This window comes from Thrips palmi, unplaced genomic scaffold (genome assembly GCF_012932325.1).
Source record: "Thrips palmi isolate BJ-2018 unplaced genomic scaffold, TpBJ-2018v1 HiC_scaffold_17, whole genome shotgun sequence".
NCBI lineage: Eukaryota > Metazoa > Arthropoda > Insecta > Thysanoptera > Thripidae > Thrips > Thrips palmi.
Genome location: NW_023144626.1, coordinates 6245517 through 6269646, shown reverse-complemented (window position 1 = coordinate 6269646; position 24130 = coordinate 6245517). Strand labels below are relative to the sequence as shown.

Below are 24130 nucleotides of genomic sequence, written 5' to 3'. Positions count from 1 at the left end.
CACCGCGGGACTCAACAGGTAGGGAGGGCTGGCGGGGCGCGGCGGGGCGCGGCGAGGCCCTCCGTTCCTTTGCCACCGTGCCGCGCCGCGCCGCTGTGCGGCTAGGGCACTGTGAAAGCGGCCCGGAATGTTTCTCTTTTTTCTCGCGGTTGCGTAAAGTGAGAAGATGCCCGTGTAGTAATTCGAGGCCGGAATTAGATGAACTCGATGTCCGCCGCAGTGCCGGGCTGGCTGGCTGGCTGGCTGGCTGGCTGGCTGGCGGGCTGGCTGGCTGCGTCGCCCTGCTCCTTATTACTCGCAACTTGCCGCCATGAATCCACGTCTCGCGTCGACTCGCGTCCTCCAAACAGTTCCAAGGCCTCGGCGGCGCGGCGGCATGCCGTGGCATCGGCGGCGCGGTGCGGGATGGCCTCGGTCCCGGTCGCAGCCCCGGCCACCCCGGCCACGGCCTCAGCCTGGCCTCAGCCGGCCTCGCGCGCGCGCCCCGGGCCGTGCCTCGCTTGGCTTCGCGCTTCGCGCTCCGCCACGATACGGGGAAAGTTGGACGGGACCTGGAGCGCTGGCCGTGACGCAAGGACGTGTGCGGGAATAGAGTAGAGGGAGGAGGGAGAACCCACTTTACCTTTAGATTCCCCACGGGGATGGGCCGCCCCGCCCCGCCCCGCCCCGCCCCGCCCCGCCCCGCGGCAGCTCGCGCGCCCGCACGCACCCTGTGCACCGACCGCCGACTTCATTCCGCCAGCACGTCGAGCTGGGCGTCGTCCAGGTCCGAGTCCGCGTCGCTGACGGCGAGGGTCCAAAACGCGCTGCCGTGTATTGTTTCTCTGGCATTGTCTGCGGCCCGACCCGGCCCGGCCTGGCTGAAGTTTGCACACGCGATTAAGCCACAGCCGCGGGCGCGGCCGCGTGCAGGGCGCATATATTACGGCCGTGTTCGTGTTCGTGTGCGAGTGTGTGTGTGTGTGTGTGTGTGTGCGTGTGCGTGCGTTGGCAGAGATAGTAGGTGGTAAGGACGGCGGTGTTCAAGTAGCCGCGGCGGTGCTGCTGCTGCTAGTGGCGGTGGTCCGGGTCGCCAAGTGGGAGGAGCGCGGCGAGGAGCGAGGAGGTGGTGTCGTGGACCCTGCTAACACACCGGGGATCGGTTTCCCATAACGGCACTGCTGCTGGGAGTATAAATCACTGCTCCCCCTCCCTTCCCTCTCCAGCCCTCCCCAGCCCTTCCCAGCAGGGCCTAGGTAGTCCGCCACCGATCCGAGCCCACCCCCTCCCTTCAAGACACGGCCGCTAAATTGAACCGCATTGAATGAGAAGTCCTGCCTCGTGCCGAGGGCTGCCCAGGGCTGCCCAGGGCTGCCCAGGCCGGCCGAGGGACTGGACGTGGGTGTTGTGGTTCGTGCCGGGGATGGCCAAGAAGGGCTTGGCTTACCTCTCCGCCCACCTGGAATCTAGAAAAGCGGCAAAGCGCTCGGCCGCCAGGGGACCGGGCAGGAAGGAAGCTGAGAGACGGCGGGGCCGTGACCCCGCCCCACCTCCGGACCGTTTTGTCACCAAGTGTACCGCCGGCCACGTAAAAGGGTGGGCGTCGCCCCCTGATGCACTGTTAGTAGTTGGGACTGCTGACGGTAACGCAGTCAGCCGCGCCGTGGCGAGCCGCCCCACCCCGCCCCCTGATGCCATAAATCTCTCGCAATCACCCGCACCCCCCGGCTGCCCCACACAAGCCGGGCACAAAGCAACTGGAGTACGCCGTCAAGGGTGTTGTCTCGTCGCGCGCCCCGTCTGGAGCCACAGCCCCGGCCAGCCGCCACCAGGGCCAGCAGGCCGGCAGGCCGCCACCAGCAAGCAAGCCGACTAGAACCGACACCCGACGCCTCGCCTCGCCGCCGAGCCACCGCGGCCCGGGGATTAGCGGCGGACGGGCAGGGCGCTTTGGCGCCGAGGCGTTGACACGCCCGGCAAAGCGGATGAACGCGGCGGCGCGGCGGGGCCCGGGTTCAATTCCCTCCAGAGGCGCTCATTTAGTTCAACTTTTTAGCAGATGATACCTTCACACTTGAAACATACTTAAAATTACTATACACATGAAGGTGTCAGCGTGCTTTTACTCTCGAGTCCAGAAACGAAGCGCGTATGCTAAACAATATAATAGGGGCTGGCTGCCGGGGCGGGCTGGTGCGTGTGGCTGGCTGGCTGGCAATGAGGCGCAGCCTGCGCGGAATTCGACAATCCTGCCACCCCTGCAACCTAACCATCACCGGCCACCTCGCTCGGGTCTATATATTTTGTTTCATACACAATTTTAATTACTATCTTTGGAATGAGCCCGCATACTACCCCGTATAAGGAAACCGAACGAGTATTGACTGAGAAATTTGAAAGGGAAAAGAAAAAAATTTGAACTCTACACCCCCTCCCCAGTCTTAATGGGGAGGCCTCCTGCTTTACTTCGGTGTTCGGGATGGGAACCGGTGCTATCAGGTACCTGGGGTTAATCCCGTCAGCGACTCTAAGCGTTCGCCGGGGGACCCAGTAGGACCCCAAAGCTCAGGCAGCTGGGTGAGAGCACCCAGTACGAAGCTCTTTGAGGGGCGGGACGTAGAGTGAGACGACAGAGAGACAGAGAGAGACTCAGACAGAGACGAGGTTTGGTGGGAGCTTTTTGTTTTCGTAGGGTTGGTTGTGTACCCCATGGTACCCCCACTGTCCGGCGCTCCCGTACCGAACATACAGCGTTTTAGGCCAGCTTCAAAGGACTTATCATCGCCTCCCCGACGAGTCAAGGAGGCACCACCCGCAACCACACACCGGATGGTCTGGATTGATGGATCAAATACTCCATCGCTCCAGTGCCGAGGCCAACCCGCCGAAGCGGATTGCTTTTTAGACACCCACAGCGGAGTGGCCAGGTGAATGTGACTCTGACCACTACGCTATCACGCTTGTACGTCTGGCAGCGTGTTGGACGACGGGTTTGAGTTGCAGTGGGAGGAAGGCAGTCGAAAAATGTAACGAAATGATGAGATTCGATCCCCGGACCCCGCCACCGAGATCACACGACTTTACGCTCTCAGCCACCACGGCCCATGATGAGGGGACCGGTGTGAGGTGGGTTCTTGACGCAACAGGACTCGACCGACCCGGTCAAAATTTCGCAAGAAGTTGGGGGAGTCGAACCGCCGACCCTAGCATTGGGAACCGACGCCTCTACTCCCTGGACCACCACGTCCCGTGCAAGGAGTGGGCTCACGTTCACGGGTTTCAACCGCACTGGGTGAGGCAGTAAAATTAAATGGAAATATTTGTTAGGAGTCGAACCTCCGGCATGTGGGTCTGTTGCACACGGCTCCGCTCGGATGGCCACGAACGACCACCCTTAGGATAGTAAGTCGAAAAAACGTATGTGACGCTGGTATTCGAACGAGCGCCTGCGGTAACTCGATCCCACGTCTCTACCCTCTCGGCTATCACAGCAGTTGTGAAACGCGAGGGATCATCTGCTTTCATTAACGTTCGTTGAATGAGAATTTTTGGTGAATTGGGTGGTGGTTTTTGGGGTGTGCTGGTGACCTGAATTTCTCTTCCAGTCGGAAACGAACCGTCCTGGTCAGGCAGGCTGCTAGGCTACCCTTCTCGTGATTTTGCAATTATGCGCTCCAGGAGATGTTATTTTTCGCCGCGGAAAAAAAGGGGGATTCGCAGGAACGACGTGGCGGCAACACATGGCCGCCCTTATTGCTTGCCGCAAGTGACGCGGACGGACGTCTTGCCGCGGGGAAAGAAAGGGGGGGGGGCACCGACATCCAACTAGAGGAAGGGTAATTGGAGGGGTAAACAAGGTGCACGGCGAGGGCAGGGTTATCCGGCGTGCCGCCCCCGGCCCGCCCCCGGCCCACCCCCGCCCCCGCACCACTCAGCCAGAACGGAGCCAGCCCCGGGGGCGGCGGCGCCAGACTATCAGCACCGTGGCCCGCCGCGCCCGCAGCAGGCTGCCCCCGGACCGGGGCGCCCTGTCTCTCTCGCACCCACGCGACGCCCCGTGGGGGTGCGAGAGAGACAGAGAGCCGCGCTCAGCGCCTCGCCCGCAGTGTGGCGGCAAGACCGCGCCGCACCGGCCGGGCAAAAAAGGGGCGTGTGAGCCGCGCGGCCAACAACGGCCAGCAAAAACACGAAGCGAAACGCGGCGCTGAATGCGGCGCTGAATGCGGCGTTGAATGCGGCGTTGAATGCGGCGTTGAATGCGGCGTTGAGAAGCCGACGAGTTCGGGTGTGGCGGCGGAGTGCCCTTGCGACCTGCCAGCCCCTGCGAGGGGTTGACGCGTCGGCGAGTCGTTTTTGGCGGGAAAAGCAGAGTGCGGCGCTCCCGCCTTTCAAAGAGGAAGCGCCAACGGACATAAATACAAATTACTCCGCGTTCGTGAGTGAGTGTGTGTGTGTGTCTGTGTGAGTGCCAAAGAGAGCGGGTCTGCGACTGAGAAAAATAAAATGAAGAACACATCGTAACATTGCATCAATTTTCCGAGCGCACATTGCCCCATCAGTCAATGTGCGCCGTTGAAATTTATTTCTATCTAAGGAAGTTTCTATCACAAAAAAACATCTATCACAAAACCAAGTTTATTGAGCGTTTGATGAACTAAGTCGAGAATGCGAGATTCGAGGATTCGTAAAGCGGAAGGAGACCAACTGTCTTGGAAGTTTACATGCTTGGGTCGGATTCAGAGTAGGAACTGCCTAGAAGGAGATCGGAAGTCGGGTAGATGGGTACAGCTCGTATCAAGGCACATAGACATAAAAAACAAAATAGGATTAATTACACCGAAAGGAAAATTCATAAAAGTCAACGATTTTCCCCTAAAAGTATTTACAAATACTACATATTTATATACATAACAGTTTTTGATGTGTAGTTTTCCCACAGCGAAACTTCTCCGAAATAGGCGGGGAGGCAAGTTCGATGGAAAATATTGAAGATGCTTAAGACATTAATATTTATATAGATCACAGAAAAGGCCTAACATAGATAGAGTAGGAGGCTCGTGGGGTCTATCTGTACAGTATATTCATACATGTTTGCACACGACATATATTACACATATTACATAGATATTGGCACAGGCGTAATAAGTTAAGAGAAACATCAGTTTATTACTGACCTTTCACAACCATCTTTTTCCAAATATCTGGGTATCCACGTTCTCACGGTGGCTTAACGCCGACTTTAGTCAAACCTTGGGGCGCTCCCTTAACACAACACCCTGACACGAGTATACACAAGAGCTACGTTCAATTCCAGAGGCTCACATTGTGGCGGGACAAAGCGTGCAGTTCTATTGTTTTGATTCTTTCGCCATGGATTGTCCCAACTCAAATTTTAGACTCTTAAAATCTAGATATTTACAGTCAATATTGTTAACGGAAGGAAAGAAAATTACAGCCACCACTGCACAGCTACAACACAGACGCTAAATGAAGGTAACCGATGCAGGACAAGGGCTTGGACTTTGAGCAAAGGGCGATGGGCGCTCAGAAGAGCCTCTCCACGCCACTGTGACCGGGGCCCGGCGGCTGCTGCGGCGGCGGGGGGTGCGCGCGGTGCAGGCCGTCCCCGTGCGAGCCGCGCAGCTCCTGCGAGCGGTGGTGCAGCTTCTGGGAGCCATAGCCGTCGCCCTGCGAGCTCCGCATGCCCTGAGACACCGGCAGTCCTTCGCCCTGGGAGCCCCGCAGGCCCTGCGACTTGCGCAGCCCCTGGGAGTCCCTATGGGTGTGGGCGCTCTGCAGCCCCTCCCCGTGGGAGCCCCTCTGGCCGTAGGACCCGGGAATCCCTTCGGGGCCGCGGAGGCCGTAGGGGCCCTGGAGCCCTTCGCCTTGGGAGCCGCGGAATCCGTAAGACTGCTGCATGTGACTGTGCGGGAGCCCCTCGCCCTGGGAGCCGCGGAAGCCTTGCGAGCCGTGCGACATGTCGCCCTGGTAGCTCTGGTGGCCCTGGCTGTGGATGCCGTCGCCCTGGGACCCGCGGAAGCCCTGGCTGCCGCGGGCACCGTCGCTCTGGTAGCCTTGCTGACCCTGGCTGCCACGAGGGACGTCAGTTTGGTACCCCTGGTGGCCGTCGTTCTGGGAGCCACGGAAACCCTGGTTGCCGTGATGCGGTTCACTTTGGTACACTTGGTGTCCTTGGCCACCATGTATGCCGTCCCCTTGCGAGCCACGGAATCCTTGGTTCCCATGGGGCACGTCGCTGTGGTAGCCTTGATGGCCTTGGTGACCCTGATGTCCTTGGCTACCATGCACTCCGTCACTCTGCGGCGCACGCATACCTTGGTTCATGTGCATGCCGTCGCCCTGGGACCCCCGCATACCTTGGTGCATGCCGTCGCCCGGAGGGCCGCGCATACCTTGGTTACCATGCATGCCATCACCAGGGGATCCGCGCATACCTTGGTTTCCATGCATGCTGTCACCTGGTGACCCCCGCATACCTTGGTTTCCATGCATGCTGTCACCTGGTGACCCCCGCATGCCTTGGTTTCCATGCATGCTGTCACCTGGTGACCCCCGCATACCCTGATTGCTGTGCATTCCATCACCAGGTGACCCCCGCATACCCTGATTGCTGTGCATACCATCCCCTGGAGAGCCCCGCATACCCTGACTGTGCATGCCGTCACTCTGCCGCATGCCTTGGTGCATGCCGTCAGCCTGGGGCCCGCGCATACCCTGGTGCATTCCGTCGCCCTGCGAGCCCCTGCCGTGCATGCCGTCACCCTGCGGGCCCCTGGAGCCGTGGCCCCCGTGGCCCCCTTCCCCCTGCGACCCTCTGAACCCGTGGTCCGGCTGGGAGCTCCTGTAGCTCTGCTTGACGTGCGCCGTGTCCGTCTGGTAGCCCTGGTGCTGTGGCGCCTGATGTTGCGGGCCCTGGTGCTGCGGGCCCTGATGTGGGCCTTGATGTGGAACCTGATGTGGACTCTGATGTGGCGGGCCCTGATGTGGCGGGCCCTGATGTGGCGGGCCCTGATGTGGCGGGCCCTGGTGCTGCGGGCCTTGCAGCTGGCTCTGGTTGCCATGGATGCCGTCACCTTGCGAGCCGCGAAAACCGCCCTGGCCGGCGTGCGGCACGTCGCCGGCGTAGTGTCCTTGGTGCACGCCGTCGCCCTGGGAGCCCCAGTGCCCTTGCGAGTGCGGGGGCCCCTGCTGGGGCTGCGGGACGCGGGCCCCGGGCGAGCGGTGCAGTACTTGTCCTTGCGAGCCCCTCCTGGCCATGGGGGGCTGCGGTGCTGGGGGGACGCCGTCCAGCGCGTCGCTGTCGTCGTCGTAGCCGCGGGTACACGCCAGGCCCAGCTGCCCGGCGCACCCCTGAGGTCAGTCGGACACCGAGGAGCATGCCACTGAGTCCTCCTCCTCGTCGTCCTCGTACTCCTTGCGGTTGGCGAGGTAGCGGCCGGGGCTCACGGGGCCGCCGCTGTGGTTGGACACTGTGGCGGCAGGCTGGCTTCGACGCGGCGTCGGCCCCATGGGCCCCACGCGGGAGGTGGGCCGGCCCGAGGCGGCGACGCGGTTCTGGCCGTCGGGGTCCACGTCCACCGACCGACCCCACGGGGCCTGTCCGTACATCAGATTCTCGTCTCCCTGCAACAGAGGAGGGTGGCGGCTCAGCGAGACGGAGCGAGACGGAGAGAGACCAAAGAGAGAGACGGAGCCGAGCCGCCGAATAAAACATAGCGGTCGTAATCCCGGGCCGGGCAAGCCGGGCAAGCCGGCTGGGATGGGCAGTGCGGTATGACTGCTACCCTGCCGTGCCCCGCCCTGCGTTCTGCGTTAGCGCCTAAGCCTGGCCGGAGTAATTTGCGCCTCCTCGTTCGGCGCAAGGAGCCTGCAGAAGAGCGGAGCGGCGGAGCGGCGGAGCGCGCAGCACGGCGGCGGCGCGGAGATCAGCCGAGAATGGGCTGCTGCCGCCGTGGCTCTGCCGGCGGAAGGACTTGGACGGGGTGGAGTTGGAGTGGCCCTGCAGCCTGGCGAGCACTGCGGGGCCGCCAGGAAGACGCCGGCTTGGAAGTCTACCCGCGTGCACCAGGCCGCGCTGCTGCGCTAATGAGAACACGGTTTGCACACGGCTGGCCGAATACAGCCTCGGCCAAGGCCTCCAAGGCCTCGGCGCACCGCGCGGGCGCCGCACCTGCAGCTGCTCGCCGCGCCACATCAAAGGCCGGCCGCGCCCGCCTCGCCCTTTTGGCCGCCTTCCGGCCGGTCTATGCTGTGGATACAGTGTAGTGAGCAGGCCGACAAGGAAAAACAAACAAGGGCCAAGCGGGCGGCCCTCGCCGGAGCCCGGCCAGCACGCTGGAGGAGAGCAAGATGGATGGAGAGGCTGATACCGGCCATTGTCTGTGATCCTCGCCCTGTTGCCGGCCAGCCTCTCCCCTTAATCTCGCCTACCTCATAGTCTCATGAACCGCCCCGCCCTGCCCCGCCCCGCCCCGCGCCGAGGCCGTACTGGAACGCGTCCAAATCACGGTGGCCAGCGCGTCGCGGCGCCTGGTGCAGCCAAAATGCAGCGTGAAGTACTGCCGCACGGCCTCTGCCAGCTCGGCCAGCGCGAGCACCGCAAAGTAAGCGAAAATGGCGGCGCATCTTCGCAGACGATGTATTTTTGCCCAGTCTTGCTTTCTCGGTTCTCAGTCCAGCCAAGCGAGGCGGGAGCGACGGCGGAAAAAAAAGGAGCCACTTCGGCTTGTTATGACCCATCACTGCACGTAGCCGGGCTGCGCTGGCTGCGCGCAGGCCGGCCGGGAGTGGTGAAAAATTGACGAGTGGTAAACAAAAAAGGTCTACAGCGAGCAGCGGGGCCAGGGTGCGGCACGGCACGGCGAAGTTCGCTGGGGTCTTGCTGTTCCACGTGGCCTCGCCTGGCCTGGCCTGGCCTTGCGGGAGTGCTTGCCGAGGAGTAAACCTCCATTAAACTGCTGGTTTTCCTTCTGCAAGAAGCCAGCGAGTTCCTCTGCCTAATTTGCCAACCGGCCCACAACAGGGACATGTTTTAACCGGCGTCCCCGGCCGCGCCGACAAGACGAACTCCGGCGGATTCGACGTTTGTCGGATGAGGAAAAATGCGCAAGGAGGAAACATTTCCCGCTAACAAGGCCGTGTCGCCGCGGGGCGGAGTCGTTTCAGCGCGTTCCAAGTTTACACACGTTTTGACCAACTTCGCGGACCAGCGCTGAAGTGGAGTCGGTAATCACAGACCGGGAGGGAAAAGGTTGAAGGTGAAGGTCGCAGCGGTGATCATCGTTTGCTCAACCCAAACGCCGTGCAAAGCTCGAACTTTCGGGAAGGGCATTTGTTTTTAAATTTCAGCAAGCTCTCCTCTCGAAGGGTACTTACTTTACTCCTCCGCCAGTTCGCTCACTCATACGTTTTTCCTCCACACGTCCCTACGGGAGAAAAAAGAAGCATGCAGGGGCCGAGGCAGCACCAGCCCCCCCCCCCCCCCGGTCGCTGCAGCGTTATACGGCCGCCCCATCAATTTAGGGCTCTACAAGATGGCGCCCCTAATTTACGACTCATTTCCAACAGTGTGTGTGAAGCTCGTGTGATAACGGGGGGTGGCTGTGCCGGGCTGTGCAGGTGAGAGTGCCCCCTTCTCTCTCCCTCCTCGGCAGTAAAGCCTGGTGAGGGCGAAGCTGCTCTCTCGCGCACAAGAAGTGAGGAATTTTCCTCCCGCAAGTCGTTGTGCTGAGCTCGGCGGGCAGGCCGAGGTGTCTTGTTTCCTCGAGTCGGTCTGTAAATTTGGAGCGGGGAAGTTGTTGGAACGCTTTAACCGCCTGAGCGGCCCGCGGTGGGGGGGGGGTCTGGAAAAAGGCGTGGTGGGCCTCAAGGAGTGCGGGGTCCAAGTCTTGTTGATCCAGGTAGGGATGCACATCTCCGCAACACGGCAAGGCTCTCCGCCGTGTCAATACTGAGGCCTCCAGGAGAGTGGGCCTCCTCTCCCCGAACCGCACTCACATATAACGGAGTATCGGTGTGCTTATCGTATCGGAGGCGCGGCTACGCGGCTACGAGGAGCCACCGGTGTGAATCGAGTCGAATGGGGCAAGAAGCCAGTCGGAGCGGCGCGGCACGGCGGCGCGGCACGGCGGCGCGGTGTTACGCTCTTGTTGTTGTAGTAACGATTTTCGCGCCACAACTTGGCGATGCATATGCATGGGGCGGGCCACAGCCACAGTGCATGCTAATGGACCGCCGCGCCAATAATATCCGAAGGGCTTGTCGCCGGCACAGAGGGAGAGAGGGGGGGGGGAGGTTAGAGGGGGATGGAACCGCTGGAACAGCCTGCGTGGACAAGGTAACCGATTATGCCCATCTCGTTGTCGACTAATCTACCGCCGTCGCCTTCGACAACATGTTCAACAAGAATGGAGAGAATAAAATCGAATGGGCAACTTACTTTGTTGCTGTCGTTTCTCATCCTGAAAAAAAGTGTTCCAGAACCAAGAAACACAACAAAATAACAAAATACATTCAGGGGAGAGAGAAAAAGAAATCTACAGGTGAGGCGCTGCGTCCAAGATTTACAGGGTGCAAGACAGAGAGAGTGAGAGAGATAGACCACCAAAGGAGCGGGGCAGCCGTCGGGCTGGAAGCTTGAGGAAAGTGGGGCATTATGAACATGAAGCAGACTCTGCAAACAACCAGCAGTAACAAAAAGGAGGATAAACAAATAGAGAAACAGGTTAGACTTGCAGAGCAGACACACACACGCACACACACACATGCACTGCTGCTAGGCGGCGAGGGTGGCGAGGACGGGTAAGACAGACGCGGTGAAAGGAGCGAAAATGACGTCAGCGAGGACGCTGCGAACCGGGCAAACCGGCGGAAACGGTCGCGACGAGACGACTGGTCGTCGTCAAACTTGCCCGTGGACACGATTCGGAAAGGCACAGAGGCAGGCAGGCGCACGCAGGACAGGCGGTCGTGGGTGTGTGAGTGTGTGGTTTACTCACATATAGGTGCCATTTACCAGGCTCTGGGCGTTCGCCGTCAGGATGGGGTGGTCGATGGGCACGATGGGTTGCGTCATGACGCCCACGTCCGTCGTGGAGGAGCTCTTCTGCTTGAGCAGCGAGATCTCGCTGACGGAGCTGGCGGGCGGGTGCGGCGGCGGCGGCAGGTCCACGGAGCCCGTCGGCGAAGGCCGCTCACCGTCCGCGGCCACCGGGTGGCGGCTGCGCCGGCTGCGGTGCGGCGCGTAGCCACTGTGGGGGCGGTCCACGCCGGCCGCGCCCAGGACCCAGTCCGCCAGGAACAGGCAGCAGCCGCAGCACACGTCCAGCGCGGCGCCGCGCAGCCCGCGGTGCAGCACCAGGAACAGCGTGGGGTTCACGAAGGCGTGGACGTACGCCACGTGCAGGGTTATCTGCGAGACCAGTAGGGCGAGCAAGGTCAGGCAGTCCGTTCATTAGTCCGCGATTAGGATCTGTCTGTCTCCCCGACCGGGACGCCCCGTGAGTGCGGGAGAGACAGCGCGAGCCTGCAGGCGGCGAATGGTTCGTTCATTAGCGCCTCCGCCGTGAGATTTTATTCTGAGGGACGCGGGCTCGGCAGGCTGGCGCTGCCTTCACGCGGGGCTGGCGGCCAGGCAGGGCTGGCGGGGCCCGGCCTCCAGGCCTAAGTTGGTGCCGCAAAACTTATCTAATAATGAAGATGGATTCCGGGCCGGTCGTGCCGTAAGTTGCAAGTGACACTTGGGGCTTAATGCAAGGGGGGCATTTCATTTGGAGAGTCATTACAGTGCCGTGCCGGCCCACCCCCACCCCAGCCGGCCGGCTCCAGAGACGACCTTTAAAAATCCCCGGCCTGCCAGATTTGTTGTCCCTCTTGTCTGGCGGGCCGGCTGCCGCCGCCGGTGGCAACTCACCTCATAGCCCATGGGGCTGACGATGAGCGGGTGGTGCACCAGCGTGACGAAGAACAGTGGCCCCCAGAACAGCACGTAGGCGCCGGTGATGACGAGGAACATCTTGACGCGCTGCACGCCCTCGCGCTCCATGCGCTTCAGGTAGTTCCTCATGCGCCGGTGCTCGTCCAGCGCGCCGCCGGGCTGCGGCAGAGAAAAACAAGTTGGCCGCGAGCGGGTTTCGATCCCAGTCCCAGGTCAGGGAGATGAGGCGCGCATGGCAGGGTAGGCGGAAGGGACTCTGGTGGAATATCGGAGTTCCGTTCAGAGTGAGGCTGGTAAAGTGCTGGACGAAGGTTCAAATCGCGGTGCTGGTATTTTTTTATTTTTTTAAAAATTCACTCTTGTAAAAAGAGTAAATTTAAAACGAACCGCTGCCCCACAGGCCCTGGGCCCTCCAATCAAGTTCCCTCCGCCCTCTTGCAATATCGCGCGGCTGCGCGCGCGCGAGAGGTCGAGGGGGATAAGACCGGATAAGACCACCACGCGGCGTGACACGATGACGCGTACAGAAAATGAGCCAAGTTTGGGGTACTTAAAAGTTGGGGGCCACTTTAGCATCTGGCTGGCCACGTCGGCCACGTCGGCCACGTCGGCCACGACAACATGGAGGGTGGTAATGTGTCCCGGGCTGCGGATTACAGGCCACGGACGCCCCGCCGCCGTCCTGCGCCGGACTGAAGCATGATTGATCGCGCCGAGGGCGACGAGGGCGACGAGGACGACGCACCCTGCTGCCCTCGTCCTCGTCCTCAAGTCCTCTGGTTCAGGTCCTCACCCGTGGGGGTCCCCCTTGACTCGTCGGGCCGCTGAGGCCGCCGAGGCCGCCGCCGCCGCCCGTGACGCTGACCAGGGTGGTGACGAGCCCGGCCACCCGCACGGCCTCCACGTTGGCCTTGGTGAGGTCGCGGTGCAGCTGCAGCAGAGAGCACGGTGAGCACGGTGAGCACACTGTGGGGAGAGGGCGGGGCGGCGACGCCACGCTCACCTTGTGCAGGTGGAACAGGGTCAGCCCCACGCAGATGACGTTGATGATGATCCACAGGAGGTTGAGCACGTAGTGCCGCAGCGGGCCGTGCACCAGCGGGCAGGACGGCGCGTTGTGCCCCGCCTCCGAGTTGGCGGCCAGCGCGCCGCTCAGGAACGTGGGGCCCAGGTTGATGGTGATGGACGCGAACCAGATCATGAACACGCCGAACAGGACGCACTGCAACACAGGTGTCGCTCTGTCTCTCTCGCGCTCTTCGGGAACGCCGTGAGAGCGAGAGAGGCAGACTTACCTGCGGCGAGTCCATGAGCAGCGGGGCCGTGAGGTCCGTCATCTCGTCGTCCTCGTCGTTGGGGAAGACGGGCGAGTCGTTGAGGACGGTGGTGAGCATGTTGACGGTGGAGACGGTCACGAGCAGGAGGAAGGCCGTCTCGACGAGCGAGCACTTCTGCACGGGCTGGCAGTAGTAGATGCTGATGCCGAGCGGCAGCAGAATGGCCGCCCGGCACCCGTCCACCACGGCCTGGTGGAACAGCAGGCCCTGCGACCACCTGGAGCACGAAGCAATCCAGCACACTGTCATTGTGATTGTTAGCCAACACTTGGCGGCGGGCTGCAGCGCGGCGCGGCAAGGCGAGGCGCGGAGTTTGTTGGCGGAGCGGAGAGACGAGGTTGCGAGCGAGCCTCACCCAGCCTCGCCGCGCCCCGCCAAGACTTTCGCCCTGCCGGCTGAGACGTTGGCTCGATTTCAGTGCTCCAGTGTACCGCGCAAAGCGCAAAGCAAAGCCCCTTGATTAACTGCCGGAAGCGGCGCTTAATTCCTCCTCCCCTCCACTTAGTCGTGATTTCACTTTCGCCGACAACAACTGCGAGATACATTTCACCTCTTATCGCCCTCGTCTCCTCCTCGCCGCTCCTTTTCGCTTTATCTGCCCGTTTTTAAAAGTTTCCGCAAAACGAGCCGGTAACTCAAAGCCGTGTCAGTCCCCCGGGGAATGCAAAGGCTCAGGCGGTGCTGGTACACCGTCGCGATAAAACCGCGCTAATTTTTTATGCGATGAAAACTTGGGTGGAAAAAAAGGAGTCGTGCACGGTCGGCACGGTCGGCACGGCACGGTCGGCACGGTTCTCTTTGACGCGCCGGTCCCTTTTCCCCCGCAGGAGGCGCGCCGTTCCCACAGGACCGGGACCCCGGCTAGCCGGGGCTGCTGCAACGCAAAGGTGCCGAAACACCGAAGCATGCATTACCAATTCCCTTTACACTGTCGGGGCACGGCGGGGCGGGGCACCACGTTCACACCGCACAGGTGCGAGGTGGTGGCCGAGGCCGTGGTGGCGGACCATCGACCCCCGACACGCCACGGCCACCCTGGGCGCCCTGGCCGAGACCGGAGGACGGCGTGCTCATAGGGGGTGCGCAAAGAAGCCTGGGGCCGAGGCCGGGTCCAGACCGGGTCGAGATAGCCCACGCGAAAATAAAACAAATAGCCCACGAGCTCGCAAACAGGCACCTTATGGGGCGGTGCCTGGCCGTGGCTCGCCGTGCCGCGCCGTGCCGCGCCGTGCCGCATCGGCGGGGAGCTGTAGTGCACGCCACGCCCGGCCCCGCCCTGGCTCCACGCCGATCTGATGTCTGCGCATCTTGCGCCCCCGCGAGGGCCTTTGCTTTTGTCGAGGCGATTGTGAGCAGTCCGGGTGCAGCAGCAGCTTGTGGCCCCCCCACCCCCCACGCCGGGGCCACGCCTCGCCGCCGCGCCCCCGCACACTTGCACTGCTTCAGTGCCCCCCAGGCGGCGGTCTCTGCCGGCGTGTAGCCTGTAGCGGCGTGGCGGGCCACTGTAGCAGGTCCCCGAGGCGGGTTCAGGGGGATTAAGCCGGTCGCACCGCCCGGCACACCACCACACCCGCAGCGGCCCAACGGATCGGGGCGACATCACGACGACGACGACGCCTTCCGCTGGGATCGGGATGCAAATGCGAATCAAATTTGACACACCGCAGAAGATATAGGTTGGGACGTCTCCGCGGCGGCACGCCGGGTGTGGAGGACGCGGAGCAGAGGGTCCTCTTCCTCGTTGCACCGCATCCCACTTCGCCGCACCGCCGCGGAGCCGCGGAACCGCAGCGGGGAGATATCGGGCGAGAGGGGCGCGCGAAAACTGGAAACGAAAAACGAGTTGCGGCTTTTCTCTTTCTTTCTCTCTCTCTCTCACACGCCTTCCCTTTTTTACTTTCTCTCGACTGCAGACGCCGCCTCCTTGCGATGCACGGCACGTCACGGAGCCAGCTGCGATCGGGAAGGAAGCCCTGCCGATAATGTGTTCAAGGGACGGGGCTGGGAAGGGGAGGGGGACCGCCCCGCTTGCATACCCACCGCGGTGCCCTTCGCGTAAACACCTTTTAAATTGACCGGCACACGCTTACGCCCGCTTATCGGGCCATCGGGGTCCGAAACAACACCAACACCGCTTAGGCGTGCTTTAGCGCAGCGACCCGCGCAAATTAGCCGCAAACTTTAATCTCTTACCGGACCAAAAAAAAAAAAGATATAAAAGTAGAGTGGACGGGGTGGAGCACGACATCACGGTCGTCGTCGGCAGCGCGCGAACGCTGACGTGTCGACCATGGGACGACGGGCTGGCGCGCTGGCGCAGCACCGCCGCGTCATCGAGAGGGCCTTGGTCATTCCCTGACAGCGCCACGCACGGTGCCTCTGTTTATGCGGTGGCGCGCAGCACCCATCCGCCCCCGTGGCGCGGAACGCCGGGACGGGCCCGGCCTGCACGGCCAGCACGACGGACAAAGTTTGAGCCGCCGGCCCTGCTGCTGAGTCTGCTGCGAGGGGCCGGGCTCAGCCCGAGCCCAGGCCTGACACTGACGAGCCAAACTTACAGGAACCCACCACGCTAAATGAGCGGCATTATATCCACAGCACCCAGCCTCGCTCGTCGCCTCTCGCACCCAGCGGGCCCCAGCGGGCCCAGCCCAGGCTCAGGACTAGGCCGGCCGGCTCACGCTCTCTCTCTCTCTCTCTCTCTCTCTCTCTCTCTCTCTCTCTCTCTCTCTCTCTCTCTCTCTCTCTCTCTCTCTCTCTCACACACACACACGACGCGACAGAGTACACGAGTGGCGTGTCGCCCTCGCTCCGCTCCAATACGACGTTGTCGGCCCGGCCGGGCCCGGCGCAAGCACGGCCCAAGACACGGCCCAAGGCACGGCCCTTGCCAAGAAGCGGGGCCGGCGCAAGAATAAGTCATTGGCACGCCCTGTCTGCCTTTCTCGCACCCGTTGCGGTCCCACGTGTGGGTACGAGAGAGTCAAGGAGCTGCTGGAGTTGTATGCCAGTGGGGCGAGCGGACGGGCGGGTAGGCAACTCGCTGCGCTGGCGCGCCGGCCGGGCCGGCCCACTCCGCAGGCGGTGCGCTCAGCAGTGCCCTGGCAGTGCCTCGTTCTGCGCGTTGCGTTCCGCACGGACGGTTGCCTTTGATTCTGCTTTTCTCCGCCAGCGCCCTGTGGACTGAGTCGTTCCCTCGCTCTGTCTCCCTCGCACCTCTTCCGCCACCCTGCAAGTGCGGGAGAGAGAGAGGAGAGAGCGCACTGGCCCTGGGCGCAGGCCCTAGCGCCAGGTGGGTAGCCTTTGAGAGGACGAAAGCACCCTTTTGACCCGCCCCCGCCGCCCCCGCCGCCCCCGCCGCCCCCGCCGCCCCCGCCGCCCCCGCCGCCCCGTCGTCTCGTTACAGCGACCGAGAGGTGCCCGCGTGGAGAACCACCTCTGCTGCTGCACTGCGGTCCGGAGTAACCGGCACCGAGGGGGAAACAACTCCCCTTTTTTTTGTACACCAAAAATTTAATGCTTCAAAAATTTTACAAATTTACAAAAATTCTCAAAAAATTTCATAATTTTGAAAATTTTCAAAAAATTTAAAAAAATTGTAAAAATGCAAACTTTTTTGAAAATTTTCAAAAATTTCCAAAAATTCTAAAAAATTTCGAAAATGTCTCAAAATTTCTGAAAATTTCTGAAAATTTTTCAAAAATTCTCGGAAAATCACAAAAATTTTCGTAATTTCCTAAGTAAAGCCAAAAATTTTGAACTTTAATGTAAGACTGCGAAGCACCAAGCAAGCTCAAGTTCAAGGTAGTGGGGCTGAAATATTTTTGAAGGGATGACTTGCGTGATGCCCGCTACTTAGTGTTAAAACAAAGCACCCTCCTGTCAACGTTCAAACGGACGGAGCGTCGTAGAAACATGATTCAAAACATGTCCTTGTTCCTCATTTTGTAAGGAATCTAAAAATGTTTTTTGTTTAACTCTCAAATCGTTAGAAACAAATTTTCCTAGATTTATGCTAATGAGTCTCGGCTCGTCTTCCGAGAAGGCTCCGGTGTACCAGGTGGCTCGACTGTCCTCAGGGCGGCCCTGGCGGCGCGGCCCCGCCCGGGGGCACAAATACAGACCAGGGGTTGACTCAGTCATACTGTTAGTTTCTCGCTCGCACCCGCGCCGCATCCTCGCTCGCTCCTTGTCCGACGCGCCGCCCCCTCCACCGCGTCCACGCGCCCCCTCCACCTTCTTCGCAGGCCCCGCATCACCGCACCGGCCGCCGCGCTCCGAGCTGCAAGTACTCGGGATTGTGACCAGCTCTTACCAGCAACTAAATAGGTTCCAACCCATCCTAACCTAACCTAACGGGCTCGCGACAGATCTTACTCTACTCGGGGCAGATCTTACTCTACTCGCGGCAGATCTTACTCTACTCGCGGCAGATCTTACTCTACTCGCGGCAGATCTTTCTCTACTCGGGGTAGATCTTACTCTACTCGGGGTAGATCTTACTCTACTCGCGGCAGATCTTTCTCTACTCGGGGTAGATCTTACTCTACTCGCGTCAGATCTATCTTGCGGGAACACCGCCCTAACGCGACCGAAAATAAAAACGGTGCAGGGAGTTGAACTCAAGCCGGCAGCATGCCGACCCGAGGCGGTACCACCACGCCACCGTGCCATCTGGAGAAGGAGCAGTCCAGCTGCATCCACTATCCGCTGCCGCTGCACTGCTCGGCGGCCGACACCCTCGACTCCAGTCCGCCCGCTCCCCCCACTCGCGCGTGGGCGCGGTGGAGGGGGCGGCGCGTCGGACAAGGAGCGAGCGAGGATGCGGCGCGGGTGCGAGCGAGAAACTAGCAGTATGACTGAGTCAACCCCTGGTCTGTATTTCTGCCGCCCGGAGCGGGTCCCTCCACCCCTGCCGGAACCTCGGGACAGAGTCAGGTAGTCGGCCGTCACCAACCAACCACCGCCAGCAACCATCCATCCTGAATCGCAGTATATGTGGCATTTCGCAAAATCTTACAAACGAGCGTCCTGCACGCCTTCACACGGTTCAGAATCATGTTTAATGAACTTTGTACGTCAATTTTAAAGGCAGCTGTATTCCGAACATCCTGCCGGCGGGGCGGCCGAGGAAAGCTCGCTGTCAATGAATGGCATCCCCGGATGCAGGTCGACGCCCCAGCCACCCCCTCCCCCCTTCCCCCGCCGGGCTTCTTGACCTTGGCTAGTTGCGGGGACGTCTCGAAACAGTGTGTCATTTCTTTGGAGACTGGCGGCGTTTTTACCGAAAACCTTCTCGAACCTTCTGGAATGGCTTTCGGACGGGCCCCTGCCGCTCGGGAGTGGCGTAGGACAAAGCCCACCATTGCGCGACGGAAATGCGACGATACACTCGCGCATATGAACAAAAGGATTTTTTCTTCAAAGTTCGGACTCCCCTGCCTTGGCCGGGCAGGTCCGGACGCGCCAGTTGCCCTGCAGCCCTTGCTCATTCGTGCGTCGTCGAGCCATGCGCGTTCTGTGTCGCCGCGCGTGTTGTGATTTGCCTTGCCCGCGGCTCAATCGATGCCCTACCTGGACCATTTACCCCATCTTTCTCACCTGTGCTACTCCCCCACGCCCTCGTCAATGTCAAAAATTCACAAAAATTTCCAAAAATTTTCAAAAATTGCCTTAACTTTTCAAAAAATTTCAAAAATTCTCAATAATTTCCACAATTTTTGAAAATTTTTAAAAATGTCTAAAAATTTACAGAATTGACAAAAATTTTTAAAAATGTAGGAAAATTTACGAAAATTTAGAAAATTTTTCGCTTTTGTACACCAAAATTCTTAGTTGTTTCCCCCTCGACCGGCACTCACTTTGCTACCTGGCGTGGCCTCACGGATAGCGCTACTGTTTTTGAACGGAGGAGTCCTGGGTTCAAATCCACAAAGGTATATTTTTCCGTGTCAATTTTTCCAGTTCATACCGACCAAAGTCGCCGAGTTGGTTCAGCTTGTCGCTCCCACCGCCTCCCCTCCCCTTTCTGACGGCCTGGAAGCGATTAACGCCCCCCGTTAATCGCTCAAGTTGCTGAAGCGAGCGAAACGTCCACTTTTATCTTTGCCGCGTCGAATCGCTCGGTCTAGCTTTCGCAGGGCGGGCTGCCATCTCCGGCCCCGCCTCACCCCGCCCCGCCTCACCCCGCCCCGCCCCACCCCGCCCCACCCCACCCCGCCTCACCCCGCCCCGCCCCGCCTCGCTACACGAATCCGGGGTGCGGAGTTTCGCCCCCCCCGGCCGGATCTGACCACGGCGTCGAGCGCGGCGTCGGGCGGGGCGCGCTGGCAGAGCGGAGCGGAGCGGAGTCCCTCGACGCGGCCGGACTGCGAATGGGCCCAATCAGAAGGAACCTGGCCGTCGGCTCGGCTGCCGTTGGCCTGGCAGCGTCCCAGCCCGGCCCAGCCCAGCCCGGCCGGGCGGCGGCTGGGAAGGCGCACGCCGGGCGAGCCCGCCAAGCACACAGCGGCCCAAGGTTCCCTTCAAGGTTCCCTTCAAGGTTCCCTTCAAGGTTCCCAGGCTCCTCCGGATTATTGCAAATCACATAAAGCACCGCTCGCGTAGCCCTGTCCGTTCGAGCGGACCGACCGTCGGCCTACAGGCCCGCCTCGCCCTCGCCGAGCCGGGGGCGGCAGCTAGCGAGTTTGGAAACAAGAACAAAACATGACGGACGCTGCACTGCGGGAAGGCGGCTTGTCGAAATGGCCCGAGCGGAGTGCTGCGAAGCGGCGAAGCGGCGCCGTGATCCGGAACAGCAGCGGTGCCATCGGGGTGCCATTGTAATCGCGGTTCGCAGCAAATCCCAATTAATTAGCTATTCTGGGAACGTCATCTGCAATGTGCTTGTACGTGCAGGGCCGGGCCCAGCCGGGCCATGTGGGCCGGGTAATCAAAAACAGAACACGACGCGCGGCGGCGAAGCGGGGGCACCCGTAAAACGAAAAAGCAAAACAAAAAGCTCCAAAGGCGATTAATTTATTTGTCTTTTTATTTGCCGAAAAGCCGTGCGCGCAGACGCATTTTTTTCTTCACACAATCGCGCGAACAACAGCTGCAAAAAACAACACGAAATTAGAAAAAAAAAATATAATGGGGGCACTGACAAGCCGCCACCCTTCCAAAAACCCCTTGCTATCAAAACAACATCGATTCGACGAAAAAGCAAAAGTTTGGAAACTAAATTGGGTGAGAGATACAATCGCTGCGTTCGCGTAATTGGCTACGCGTGAAGGGGCGTGCTTTCGGGCTTTCGGGGCTTCCGAGGCTTTAGAGGCTTTCAAAGCGCGCATCATCAGTTTCCATCAGCGAGCAGCTTTTTCACGCTTTCCGCCACGCCGCGGCCAAAGCAGCCCTTTGGCGCACTTCTAATTAAAAAAGACTGTAGGCGCCGCGTGTAATGGGTCTGTCGGTGTGCGTGCGTGCGTGCGTGCGTGCGTGAGTGTGTGCGTGTAGGTGTGTGTGAGTGTGTGCGTGTAGGTGTGTGTGTGTGTGTAGGTGCGCGCGCGCGTGTGTGCGCGCCTCGGTCCTCCGCGTCGCACTGTTGCCCTGATTGCGGCGCCACGCCCCGCTACGCGGCCACTGCGTCTCGCCGTCTGTCTTGCTCATTCGGATTGGCGATGGATTAAATCGAAAGAGGAAGCGATAGGGGGACGGGGTCCAGGGCGGGGTCCAGGGCGGGGCGGCCGGGCCGGGGCCGTTCCATCCGATACATTTGGCGGCGCCAGGCAGGCCGTACTATCGCATCCATCTTCCGGTGTGTGGAGGGAGTGAAAAAGGGGGGGGGGGCAGTAAACTGACAGCAGTGCGAGGACATCCGTCACTTAATTTGGTACGAAATCATAGATGGGCCTTTTATTTTGTCCGTCGTTATGGTTATTGATAGTCGATAGGTCAGGGGGTCGGGTCGGAGGACCGCGTTCTGCGCTTAAGTGACCTGCCCGGCCTGTTTCCACGAAACGTTTTGAAGTGTGCCGTAGCCCAGTGGTTATCGTGTTTGCTCAGAAACACGAGGAACGCGTGTTCAACACCCGGCCGTTGCCGAGGCTGTTGCCAATTTTGTTTTCATTTTTCAGTCCGCAGTTTCAACTTTACCAGTTTGAAAGGGTTTCAGCGGGTTTCAGAGGAACCCGCTTACGGCTTTACGTCTATCGCACAGCCACGGGGCGGGGCGGGGCGTACCGGCGGGCTGGTTTGCGTAACGAAGCCAATGGGGTGAGTCACAGCCACCGCGCCAGAACACTCAAAGCAAACGGGGAAGGAACGTCGCGCGGCTTTCCCAGCGACGGATTGGATTTGCGATGCGCGGGGGCGGAGGGGGCGGAGGGGGCGGAGGGGAGAGATCGAATGAATAAGGAGCGGCAACGGTGCGTCTCGGCGGCAGGCAATCTACAATGCAGATTTGTAGTGGAGAGCGGTGCGCGCGGCGCGGAGAGCGTTCGGGATGTCTGCGGACCGCGCCTTGGCAGTGCCTTGGCAGTGCCGTGACGCGCCGTTCGGGAGAGTGTTATTTTCGCTGCCGAGCCAAGCGAATGCTATACAGTGTGGGGGCTCGCGGTCGGTCCCGCGGATGCGGATCTCCCAGGGTCACACACACAGTCACAGAGACACACACAGTCACAAACATACACCCACACCCACTGGAATTTGGCAAGAGTGACACGTAGGAAATTCAGAGTGTCACGCAGCGGACGCCAGGGGTAACTCACTGAGATTTTAGGTAGTTTCACGCCGAAAGTGGCAAAATGGCTCTCGCGAAAGTCTCACTTTGAGCGCAATCTCAGTTCGGCGCGTCGAGCGAGTGACGACCGAAACAGCATTTCAATCCGCGGCCGTTTGCCGCTATCGACGCGACGCGGCGCCGGCGGCCGTTCCGAGCTCCTCGGGGACCGCCATGGCGCGCCAACAGGCCGGGGTCTGCCGCGCCGCGCCGCCGGGGACGCTTAGTCGAGATGACCCGCCAAATTTGCCATTTCGTTTACGGCGGCCTGGCTTTAACGTGGCGGGGCGCGGGGCCGCGCCCGCGAATGGCCTCCCGATGACGGCCACGGCCGCCAACTTTGCATTCCGAGGCCGGCGTCGGCCGCGGCCCCCACGGCCCTCGCACCGCAGGCACCTCGCCGCTCGCGCCCTCCGCGCCCTTCGCGGCCACGGCCTCGGCCACGGCCTCGGCCTCGGCGCCCACATATTTCATCCGTTTAATTTGGCGGTTTCCGCGCGCGGCGCCGAGTGCGGCGCGGCCAGGTCGCCGTCGAGCCCAGGTCGCCGCCGAGCCTAGCCGCCTAGGTAACTCCGCCGCCGCCATTAACGCCGAGTAGTCCACGAAGGGGGTCCCGGTCGCGCGGCCGGCGCGGCGCGGCCCGGTCGCGTGAAAAATATGAGAGTGCTTCGCTTAAACGACCCGACCACCGGGCCAGATGAAAAATTCAGCGTGCGGTGAGGCGTTACTTGATGATGTGCCCCGGCCGGGGCGGCGCCGGGGCCTGGCCCTGGCCGGGGTGCGCGATGCGGGCCGGCCTGCGCCAACGCCACTGCAGCAGGGAGGTGGGCGCCGGCGATCCGTCGCCGCCAGCGCCGAAAAAAGAACCGAAGGGGGGAAAAACGGCGAGGAAAATCCGCGGGCTTTATGATTCGAATATTCGCGGCCCCGATTAGGCGCCGCCGATTGGTTCACTTAGGCCAACGGAGATTCGCCAATCAGGAATATCTGAATAATTCCGGTTCCATCGGCAGGTCGGCGGACCGGATGCTCGTCACGGATGCCGGGGAGGGAGGGAGTGCGGGAGAGAGGGACAGAGCGCCATGTCGTCAAGATTACGAGGGCCCTAATGACGCCGTACTTCGCGGCGTGACGTCATTGTGCGGCACACTGTTGGTCGGTCGGTAGCCATTTCGGGCCCAAATAATGACGACGATTTCGTTGCCCATTTTCGGAGTGTGTTTGCGGAACGCTCGTCGGGCCAACGTGAAGGCGAACGCCGCTTTTCAGCGACAACGTGAATGCAGTCCGGAGTCATTTATTCATCGAGAAGGGGCCCTGCCTTCGCCCTGCCTGCGCCCTGCCGGCCCCTGGTCTGGTCTGGTCCGGCCGGCGCCCCTCCCAGCCGCCGCAGCAGGCTGCTTCCGAAAAAAGACGTCTGTCTCTGTCGCACCCACGCGGCACGCCTCAAGAGTGCGAGAGAGATGGAGAGAGACGGAATGAGTCCGCAGCGGCTTATACTCATTTCATTCGCCTCGTTGGCCGGGCGGGGCGGGGCGGGGCCACCCCGACTAGACTCGGCTTTACGGCAGTTTTGACGAATCGGCTTTAATGCCTCGCCGTCCGCGAAGGAGAGCGCGCTGAGCGGCACACTGTGCACCGCGACTGCGGTACACTGCGAGGGAGGGCTGCGTAATCTTGTCCCAGATTAACTATTAGTGCGGCTGTGGACTGCCGTCACCACGCCAGACCAGCCGCACCGCCACACCGCAGGAAAAACCGAAAACAGACGGCAGGCTGTGCCTGGTGCCTGGCTGTGCCCGCAGTGCTCCAGGCACACAGTGTAGGCCCACTGCCTGCCCTGCCCTCGCCTCGCAGCCTCGCAGCCCGCAGGCGTCATGGCCCGGGGCCGGGCGGCACGGCGGCACGGCGCGGAACTTTTTGTAGGGAATTTCGATTGGCTCGGCTCCAGGAAAAAATTGTGATGGCTTGAGGACGGCGACGGGGCCGTGCCGCCTGCCAGTAGCTTCCAGTGCCGCTGCCGTGCGACGACGCAGACGGCAGCGCGCCCAGCGCCACCTCCGGCTGCCAAATATTCCACTTTCGACTTTTGATTCACGG

General features: G+C 61.0%; 2 protein-coding genes across 2 annotated transcripts in view; both read right to left on the bottom strand.

The window, feature by feature from the left end:
* Window positions 1-4497: 4497 nt before the first annotated feature.
* Window positions 4498-11135, bottom strand: LOC117643835 (collagen alpha-1(XXVIII) chain-like). The gene is made up of 2 exons (XM_034382949.1): window positions 11015-11135; window positions 4498-7623 (listed from the first exon to the last, which is right to left on the bottom strand). Exon 2 carries the CDS (start codon window positions 7255-7257, stop codon window positions 5524-5526), a length of 1734 nt encoding a protein of 577 aa, XP_034238840.1. The 5' UTR covers window positions 7258-7623; window positions 11015-11135; the 3' UTR covers window positions 4498-5523.
* The window catches only part of LOC117643972, a 62325-nt gene continuing 45551 nt past the window's right edge, over window positions 7357-24130 (bottom strand). The window contains exons 3-8 of the mRNA XM_034383159.1: window positions 13231-13489; window positions 12939-13157; window positions 12729-12866; window positions 11912-12094; window positions 11285-11410; window positions 7357-7623 (exon numbers count right to left, since the gene is read on the bottom strand). Of these exons, the coding sequence (XP_034239050.1) occupies window positions 7357-7623; window positions 11285-11410; window positions 11912-12094; window positions 12729-12866; window positions 12939-13157; window positions 13231-13489 (1192 nt within the window). The remainder of the gene's footprint in view (window positions 7624-11284; window positions 11411-11911; window positions 12095-12728; window positions 12867-12938; window positions 13158-13230; window positions 13490-24130) is intronic.

What these genes read in the sequence shown, in the direction of transcription:
- LOC117643835 (XM_034382949.1), bottom strand. Translation starts at nt 7,257, where the DNA reads ATGGCCAGGAGGGGCTCGCAAGGACAAGTACTGCACCGCTCGCCCGGG.